This window comes from Tachysurus fulvidraco, chromosome 23 (assembly GCF_022655615.1).
Source record: "Tachysurus fulvidraco isolate hzauxx_2018 chromosome 23, HZAU_PFXX_2.0, whole genome shotgun sequence".
NCBI lineage: Eukaryota > Metazoa > Chordata > Actinopteri > Siluriformes > Bagridae > Tachysurus > Tachysurus fulvidraco.
This window is the reverse complement of record NC_062540.1, coordinates 3,346,799-3,356,798: the sequence shown is the minus strand read 5'-3', so window position 1 is coordinate 3,356,798 and position 10,000 is coordinate 3,346,799. Positions and strand designations below refer to the sequence as shown.

Here is a 10,000-nt window from a genome sequence, read left to right as displayed (position 1 = left end):
AGGGATCCTTTGCAAATGTAACAACTAACGGCCAAATTTACACAGAACACGAAAAAAACTGTATATAAATATTTAGTTGAATATTTATACTGATTCTATTAGCTGCTGCTAACAAAAGAGAAATATGGAGGCATTCGTTCTTTTCCCATACGTTGTAGAAATCCCAACACTCCCAGTCTCAGCTTTATACACTTCCCAGTTAAGCTCAATATAGCACTAGTAATCATAAGAAATCCAGTTACAGATTGGATTAACAATGGTGGTTGATCTCGGCCCAAACTTTGTAGACTTGTCTTTTATGGAATCTTGTCCTAAAAAAAATGTCTAAGTTTCATGCAAACTCATGAATTACATTACATCTGTTTGAATGAAGTAGGATTGCAGGAGGGAAATGTAAAATAATCTTGGAAATAAGATTGAGATTTCTGGGCAACAGCTGCTTTACCTTGTGCTCTTCCAGTTTTGTGGTCAGTAATTTGTCTCGGATTTGAACACAATCTCTCAGCCTGGTCAGGTCACTATTGGGAAAAATCTGTGAAAATGTAGATAATACTACAATATCTGTATATATATTTATGTATAAACCAGATACAAAGGATATAAATAGCAAAAATGAAATTACTGTGGTTGAAAACAGCTACAGTGACTACTATGGGTGTGATGATAGTTTTCATTCCAAACCTGTAACCAAGGAAAGATATCCACCAGGCTTCCGCGCGCAATGGTCCGAACGATACCGTCGTTATAGTCTATGACCTGCTGGAGCTCAGGGTCATGGGGCTCGTAGGATGACCCGAAAACCAGCCTGCACACCACGTTGGTGACGGCTCGCATAAGGATCGGACACATATCCACAGACTGCCCCCTGCAGGCCTGCAGGTCTGAACACAGGCTATCTACAGCATCTAATACTGCAAACACATAAAACATGGCATATCTAAAAAGCTTATGTAACTGTACACAGTAATTATTATTATTTTTTTTTTAAAAGATAAATATTATACCTTTTTTTAAAAGATAAATATTGTACCTTGTTTGTCATGGTGAATAAAATAACCCCCAAGATGCATTCTTTAAACCAGAGGCATTCTTTATGAGGTAGCTAGTTAGTTTGCTTGGAACTGCTAGTATTTTAAGCTAGCTAACATTAGCTTCATTTCACTGGATGTAATAAAATGCCTTTACTTCTTTAATCTTTGTGCCGTTCACAGGTAACTTTTTTAAGCGCTATACATTATGTTATCACCTAGTTCCTACATCTAAGTACTGTTGGGTTGCTTGGAGACTCAGTCAGACACATTTAGCAGGTTAGTTGTTAGCTCAGTATGTTGACAGCTAGTTTTCCTGACACTTCTTGGTTGAAATACATATTTTGCTGTGGAACCCACAACCAAGTTTAATCTCATTTTCAGTAATCACATATGGAAAGAAATCTTTACTACAGCATTGCTGATTACTCTATTTTGATTGGCTAGAGGTTTGACTGCAAATCACAGGTTTATTATAAAGCACTTGTCACTGATTTTGTAGTGACAATTTACACAGGTACTTGTACAATAGATCTGCAATAGAACTATCTATCTATCTATCTATCTATCTATCTATCTATCTATCTATCTATCTATCTATCTATCTATCTATCTATCTATCTATCTATCTATCTATCTTTCTGTCTGTCTGTCTGTCTGTCTGTCTGTCTGTCTATCTATCTATCTATCTATCTATCTATCTATCTATCTATCTATCTATCTATCTATCTATCTTTGTGAGGAAGTTATATTGGTAAAATTATCTTTTCTTTTTACAAATATTCTCCAGTCTCAGTAAAAGCTAGACATAAGGTTCTTCACGATTGGATTTCGTGCTGTGTGTTTTCTCAGTAATATGTTTTTGTTGTTGTTGTTTTTTTGTCTTTTTGACCTCAAGAGACAAAAGAGAAGCTTGTTTTTTTGTTTGTTTGTTTGTCATGAAATTTCACGAGTGATGGCAGGAACTAACTTTTCAAAATATGAAATCAGTTAATAAATGGATACTATGTGTGTGTGTGTGTGTGTGTGTGTGTGTGTGTGTGTGTGTGTGTGTGTGTGTGTGTGTGTGTGTGTGTGTGTGTGTGTGTGTGTGTGTGTGTGTGTGTGTGTGTTATACCAATGGTCTGGAGCTTGCTGGAGCCCTCCCCAAACAGTGCGAAGGAGGATTGCACTAGTCTGCGATGACTCCTCCACAGTGTGTTGTAGTCTGCAAACGCAATGTCTTTCCCTCCACGAGTCAGCAGGTCTGTGGTAACCTTGACAAATTACAGAGGACAAGGTTTCACATGATGATCGAGCGGTGTGAGCATGTGTGTGTTTGTGTGGTGGTTGGTGATTTTTTAATTTATCTAAGGGAGAGGGTATTGTTTGTTTGGTGTTGAAAAATTCAGAACTAAGGTCAACTAAGGTTGTATTTTGCATAAGAAACGTGTTCAAGCAAGAAGGCAAAATCAAGGCAGTGAATTTACTCGAATCAGCACACAACTGGTCAGTGCAACAGTCTTCTAAAACCACAGGTTTATCTAAATAAATATAAATATAAAATGTATTTTGTGCACTGAATAACAGTGATATCAAAGCAGGAATAGTTTGCGCTCACCATCTTCGGTCTTCCAGCAAAGTCTTTGCCCCGGTGCAGCAGCACCTCTTTGGCCAGGGCCACCTCACTCACCACCAGTGTGTAGTGCGGCCCCATGTACAGGCTGAACAGTGGCCCGTGTCTGCTGGCCAGCTTGGAAAAGAGAAGATATGGAGGAAGAGTTGATCGTAGGTGCAGCAGGCTGCCTAGGACCGGCACGCTCGGCAAACACGGCAGCGCCGTCATACCCCTGAAGGACCGCCGCCGTCCCAGAGTGCATTTCAACCCAAAGAGAAGCAATACAGAAACCATACAGTAGAAGATCAGGGTCTCTGGGAAGCTCATTAGAGCCATATCCATGATAAGAGTCTGTGTGTGTATGGATAAGATGTAAATGAAGAATCCAAGGCTCCAGCTCAGATCAGTTACAGTGCAGAAAGAGGAGGGACATTCCCACAGCCTTCATTAGGGGTTAAAGGTCATGGAGAAACTGATGGTCATGAAACTGATAATAAACCTGGTCATCGTCGGTATCTCTCTTTATGTGTTTATAAAAATATACAAATAATCAATGTAAAATATGTCCTTCTATACACATACTGTACATAGACAGTCTCAAAGACAAGGAAAAATTCTCAAAACAAAAAATAAATATGAATTTATATTTAAAATCTTGTACAATGAATCTTTTCACTCTAGAACTTTCTTTTTTTCCTTAATATATGTAACACCACAAAATATACATGTTACACCACAAAAGAAAGAGTATTACGTAACAGCAAAATCCGTAACAGTATTTTTTTTTTTTTTTTTAGAACTTAGTTATATACAGATTTGTTAATTAAACTCTTTACTCTGATTTTATATATTTTCCCTATCAACATTTAAATCTGATTCTGGATCTGAGCCACATTATATCTAAATAAATATATTGAGTACATCTGCTTTATATCAGTCATACCACTGTGAGTACAGAAAGACTTTATAAATGATAAAATATCCTTATAAAATACTGTTTATGTTCTAGGTCTTTATTTTTTTAGAATGTATGTATGACCGTATGTTATTCCTCTACATGTAAACCTGTTCATATCGGAAGATAATATAGCACGGGTTATATTTAACAAATCCATTCTGCTTAATGAGTTTCATCTTTTTAAAATGTCTATTTTTTTTTTAAATAAATTTTTGTCACCTGTTCCTCCATCTGCTTTTTATAACAAGCTCTTCAGTCTCTGGTTTGTGAGCAGTGTGGACTTTTGACGCACATGCTCATGACTATCAATGCATTTGTGCCAGACTCGCTTTCTTAGTCAAGGCCATGTAAATTAGCCAAGGACTCACACACACGCACACGCACACACACACACACACACACACACACACACACACACACACACACACACACACACACACACACACACACACACACACACACACACACACACACACACCACATGCACACATACACTGCGGACAGAGAGAGAAACAGGTCTGTAAGACGAATGTTTCAGCTCTAATTATAACCCAGTGTGTCAGAGAGACTCAGATGTTAACATGGAGGAGGACAGACATACAGTGTCTCTATGTGCGCTCATATTCTTCTAGCAGCATGAGGCTGAGCTACGATCATCTTTATGCTGCTCAAAACTCTAATCCTGTCCATTAATGACTAATTTCAGATATAAAATTAAAGATGGACCAGCAACAATCCATACACGCACCTTCATCTGGTCCGCACAGAGTGAACAAACATCTTCGAATATGGCTGACAGAACAAGATTGCTGTATGTTGTTACAGAATTAAATGCAATAAAATTGTTAACTAGATGTAATGTTACCATTATCATTATTACTTAGAAGCCCCAAATGATGTTAACTATATATAATTATGTGAGGTCTAATTTTATAATTCAGTTGCTGGGTTTAGCTTGTTGGGTCAGGAAGTTGGGATCATGTGACCCAAACTGGATTGATAACGAATAACTCTACATGCTGGCTCGTGAAGTTGGACCTGAAAGGGAACAGGCACAGTGTTTACATCAGGATTCATTTTCTGGAATTTTCCACTGCATCCGTCAAGCTACAGAGCACCAAAGCAGAAAAGGCAAAGAAATCAAGTGCAGGCATTGATGGTTTTTGTGCTTAAATCAGCAATTTAAAGTAAAAAAAAAAAATCAATTTCTGTATTAGATGTTTTGTAGGAACATTTTTGTAATTTTGCTGTTTAGCCACCTAAAGAAAAAAAAAAAGTGAACTAATGTTAATAAAGGGGGAAATATGGCCTGAGTTGACTTAAAGCAGATTTGTATTTTTGGTATAAAAGTTTAAAAGCTTGCAGAAATATATTCACATTTAATGTTAAGGTACATACATTTTGGATTGCTACTGTAAATAGTCTTATCATAAGCAAGCCAACCTAACATGCTTGGTCAAAATCCATAACCTAATTTTGGTGGGTTGAAACAACCTACTTTGGATTAGATCATATTGAATCCAAAGCTGAATTTCTAAATTAACCCAAAACTGAGTACAATTTAACCCAAGCTTCCTAGGTATTTTAGTATCAATAAGTCACATAGAGAGTGGTTCATTATTTTTAGAATGGTGTAAATTTGTGTGGACAATTTATTCATCAGAATTACATTTAAAGCATTTTGCAGACACCTGCCAAATTATCTAGAGCAACTTACATAACACTGAGGGATGAGGGCCATGCTCAGGGGCCCAGCGTGGCAGCTTGGTGGACCTGAGGCTTGGACACAAAACCGTCCAATCTGTAGTCCAACACCTTAACCACAAGGCTACCACATCCCCAGTTTTGTCACCTATTTTCCATATTAATTCATCTGAAAGACAACAACTGTCTAATTATTGTCGTGTTCCTCTTTACATTGTTTAGAATGACTAATACATGCACAATGTGTCTATTTTTTGGGGAACGACAACACGTCTGCTGTCTGCTAATCTCTGCTAGCTGCCTATTGCAGAGGCGAGCTCATTGCACAAACTGCCATTTCTGCCTCTTGGTGAATAGGCAGGCAGGCGCGCTCTGTGGGCGGGACTATTTTAGGAAGGGAGGTGCGGAAAAGCCGCCTCGTGCTGACAGCTCGAGCTGTGTGTAAACGGGAGCGGGTGGCCCGGTATTCTCCCACGCGCGGGGACGCACACCAGAGAAATATCCTAAACAAAAAGGTCTGAAAACTCTCTGAATCACAGACCTCTCTGTTTATGTTGGTGCACAGTACCATTTATGGTCTACATATCCGGGAAAATAAATATATATTTATAAACAGCTTAAAAACCACAGTCTAATTTATTATTATTATTATTATTATTATTATTATTATTATTATTATTATTATTATTATTTGTTTGTTTGTTTGTTCCCCCAGTATTTAAATTTCAGCCTTTATCATTCTTTTTGTTTAGTAGGCTACAGTATTTATAATTATAGCAATAATATTATATTATATAATACTAATGGCACACAATAATAATGTCAGCTTAAATTAAAATAATGTCTAGCTTTGCACTTTACAAACTACTAAATGTGTTGTTTTTTAATCTGCATTTTAACACATTGTATCAGATTTTGGTTAATAAATAATTAATATCATAATATTATCATGGTCTGTATTTACCTAATGAGCCTAATATTCAATTAGTTAATTTAGACCCATATCTGGGTTTTTTCTTCCCAAAGTATTCACAGATATACTTTTATATTACAGAGTTACAAATGATCAGTGCACCAGTGCATATGTGCATATAGTGTATCTTTAATGCTTTATCTTATAAAGCATTAAAGCTATATAAAAGTCTGCATGAGTTTCTTCCAGGTTTTATGGCTTTCTTGCCGCCTTTTGCTGGAATGATGGCTTGGGGTTTAGAAATTGTAGGATATGTGTGTTAATTTGTGTGTGCATGGTGCCATGCGATGGACTGGTATACAGGGTATTCCAACCTTGCAACCCAGTGTTCCCAGGATAGGATCTGTATTCATGATAACTCTGACTGGGATAAACAGATACTGAAAGCAAGTGAGTAAATTGGAACATAATAACCCTTTAATGTAAAGCTTCAAAAGTATGTTACATACAACAACAACATTATTATTATTATTATTATTATTATTATTATTATTATTATTATTATTATTATTATTATTATTATTATTATTATTATTATTATTATTTATAAGTGCCTTATTGTTTGCACATGTCCAGAATCAGTGGTCTAGTGTCTATTATTAGTTTTTCAGTGAAAACGCAGCTCAATGTCCATAAAAAACAGAGGTGTATATATGTATACATTGTAGATATTTATAATCATTGTAGATGTTTATAATCATTATTATTAATATTTATATAACATATATCATTGATGGACAGATATTGATGGACTAGACATACAAGTTCTTGTAAAGAAACGCTGTGAAGTTTACGCCTTTTGGACGTGAAACTGTGACATGTCTGAATTTACAGCACTCACAAGGCTGGAGAAAAGCATTGCAACGCATTTCATGCAGACTGCCATGAATTTAGATGGTGTAGTAAGCTGTTATACTGTTATACCGACGTCTGCTCGATCCCACAGTGTAAAATCGTGGGTTACATAACACACATTAAAACGGCGCCATGCTACACTAATCTGATTTCATGCACACAGGTGCAGGATGCATAGCTGCAGTACAGATTTCACCACCTGCTAAACATAAGCTTTTCAGGTAATGTGCTGATCAACAGGAATGTGGACTGTCAAGCGGTTCAGTCAAAATTTGGGATAAATTTGACCTGAAACTTAAAGGGTGGTTCAAGGCGAATGATGAGCGCGCAAATGTCGGATGCTGCAGCCGCAGTGTGGTCGCTGTTCGTGGTGCTGAAAGCTGCACACAGCTCAATCTTATGCTGTGGATCTCGAAGCAGCCTGTTGTCTTTTGCACTGGTGTTGCTTTATAAGAATAAACAAAAAACAGACTGTTTTTAGTTCAGCGAGCAAGGAAAAATAATTACGCCCTGTAACGCAAAAAAAACAGAACACAAACAGGAGCCATTAAACCAGCCATGTAGACATAAATCAGTAGACTGTTAAATCTATAGTGCTGGCAGGATTTGCATTAGTTTGTGTCAATGTGTTTGTAAAATCACTCTAGACGCAAAGTGAGCAACAGAGAGAACAGCGTAATGGCGGATTGACATTAGAGGCTTGGCTGTTTCATTACACGATATTGTACATAAATATAGCAATTTAATGTCAGCGTTTAATAGCAATATATTAACAAACAGCTCAGTCTCCTGTTCGGTCTGTTTTACCGCATCGGTCTTCAGGACAATCGCCTCTGCGTCACATTCCCCCGTGCCCATTTTCGGAGGGGGAACCCCGTCACATCCTCTGCCCATGTATGGGCAGCATCGGACCGAAGTCGGTACACGGCGGGGAATCCTCGCGACGACGTAGATGAGCGAGAGGCGGAGTCCCGGTTAAGCCGACCGGTATAAAAGAGGGACGAGGAATTCCGGTAAACGTAGCGACGGTGAAGAGCAACCAAGACCACCGAACCATCTGCCTAACGGGAACGCACAGGGAATCCCGAAATCTAAACCAGAGATTGATTACTTCGCACTCACACGCCGGCAGAACTGATCCGTGACTTGTGGATTTGCACAGCACTTTTGATTTTCGCGACTGGATTCACAACTAAGGAAACATTATGATCAGTACAGTGGACTTCAGCGCTTTGGACTTTCTGTGCGCAGCGACGGAAAACGGCGCTCAAACCGAGCGAGATGCCGGTAAGTCCATGGCATTCATTCCAGCAAGCTTTGCATGATTATACATTTAACACAGATTACGATTTTGACAACGCCATTTCATTTGTTTTGTAAACTAGTCAATTTGATACATATATGTAGCCTAATCCATCGATCTAATCGATGCAATGATGTTTATTAAACCCAAAGCAGTGACTCATATAGTCTTTGCATCAGTAGGTGCAAGCTTATGTAATGACACCTCTCTCTCTCTCCCTCCCTTCCTCATCACTCCCACCCTCGCAGACTTTGAGGGGCTTCTGAAGCCTAAAGTTGAGCAGCCGGATCCTGCTTTTCTCCCAGACCTGAGTGAAAGCTCGGCCGACGGATTGCCTCCTTCCCCACTGACATACACCGGCACCTTCCACACCGAGACAGCCGCTTGCAGCGCAGACGCTCTCCTTAACATGATCACAGAGATCGTGGGCATCTGCACAAATCCCATCTATGACAGCCACCGTGATGACTTTTCTCAGTCGGTGCCGAGCTCGAGCTCCCGTAGCAGTGCGCTCCACAGGCAGGGCTCGGTGGGCTCCACGGGAAGCTCCACGCCCTCGCTGGGATCCCCTGAGCCACTCTGCAACGATCCCTCAGATGATTTCATGGATGTGGCGAGCCTGCAGCAGCTGTTCCCGGTGACTGTTAAAAAGGAGCGCGAAGAGGACTGCTGTGGCTGCGACTTGTTTGATGAGTTGAATGTGTCAGACACTCGCCTCTCAGATCAGGATGCAGACTTGGACGACATCATCGACTTGCTTTCCCCACTCTGTCCTGAGACAGACTCCTTTGACACTCATGCTTTGGACACTTGGATAAAACAGGAACCAGTTTGCGTGGAACAGTGCTCACATACCGCTCCTCTGAGCGTCTCATTAAACCAAACTCCCTCCACCACGCCATCTCCTCTTACCGGAAACGCTTTCTATAGGGCAGCCTTCCCCAACGGCCAGCTGTTTGATTTGAACTGCTCCTCGGTGCTGGACTCTCTGCTTTTCTCTAACTCTACAACTACCAGAAGCCGAGGTAAAACAAACAAAACGAGCACCAGGAAGGGCGCTCCACGTGAAAAGCCCTTTTCCTGCCCAGTGGAAAACTGCGATCGTCGCTTCTCGCGCTCCGATGAGCTGAACCGCCATGTACGCATCCACACGGGCCACAAGCCGTTCCAGTGCCGGGTGTGCTTGAGGTGCTTCAGCCGCAGCGACCACCTGACAACGCACATGCGCACGCACACCGGTGAGAAGCCCTTCTCGTGCGACGTGTGCGGCCGCCGCTTCGCCAGGAGCGACGAAAGGAAGAGGCACTGGCGGGTGCATCTGAAGCAGAGAGAGAGGATGCAGCAGAAGGCTGAGCTCCTGGCTGCACGCGCGTTTGCTTTACCAGCCCTCGTGTGAGCTCGCTCTGTTGAAATTGACCGTTTGTGTTCATTAGCTATGATGGAAAGCCTCTGGTTAAAGTAAAGCACAGTTCACCTGCGCGAGCCGGTTCATCAGAAGGAAGCGTGAAGCTGAGCGCTGCAATCACGCAAAATTCAGGGGGATTGATTGAAGAGAAAAGTGGTTTTCACGTCCAGTGGACTT

At 40.4% G+C, this 10,000-nt stretch overlaps 2 protein-coding genes across 3 annotated transcripts in view; one reads left to right on the top strand and one right to left on the bottom strand.

The window, feature by feature from the left end:
- LOC113641757 (steroid 17-alpha-hydroxylase/17,20 lyase) overlaps nt 1–2,989 on the bottom strand; it is a 4,960-nt gene extending 1,971 nt beyond the window's left edge. Inside the window, exons 1-4 of one of the 2 annotated variants that reach the window (XM_027144718.2) lie at nt 2,629–2,989; nt 2,146–2,284; nt 682–911; nt 446–532 (exon numbers count right to left, since the gene is read on the bottom strand). In XM_027144718.2, coding sequence (XP_027000519.1) covers nt 446–532; nt 682–911; nt 2,146–2,284; nt 2,629–2,967 — 795 coding nt within the window. In that variant the 5' untranslated portion in view covers nt 2,968–2,989. The remainder of the gene's footprint in view (nt 1–445; nt 533–681; nt 912–2,145; nt 2,285–2,628) is intronic. The other variant, XM_047807495.1, reaches the window with a different exon arrangement.
- Nucleotides 2,990–8,125: 5,136 nt separating this feature from the next.
- egr4 (early growth response 4) overlaps nt 8,126–10,000 on the top strand; it is a 2,415-nt gene continuing 540 nt past the window's right edge. The window contains exons 1-2 of the mRNA XM_027145229.2: nt 8,126–8,402; nt 8,667–10,000. The exon at nt 8,667–10,000 is cut by the window's right edge and continues 540 nt beyond it. Of these exons, the coding sequence (XP_027001030.1) occupies nt 8,321–8,402; nt 8,667–9,814 (1,230 nt within the window). The 5' untranslated portion in view covers nt 8,126–8,320 and the 3' untranslated portion in view covers nt 9,815–10,000. The remainder of the gene's footprint in view (nt 8,403–8,666) is intronic.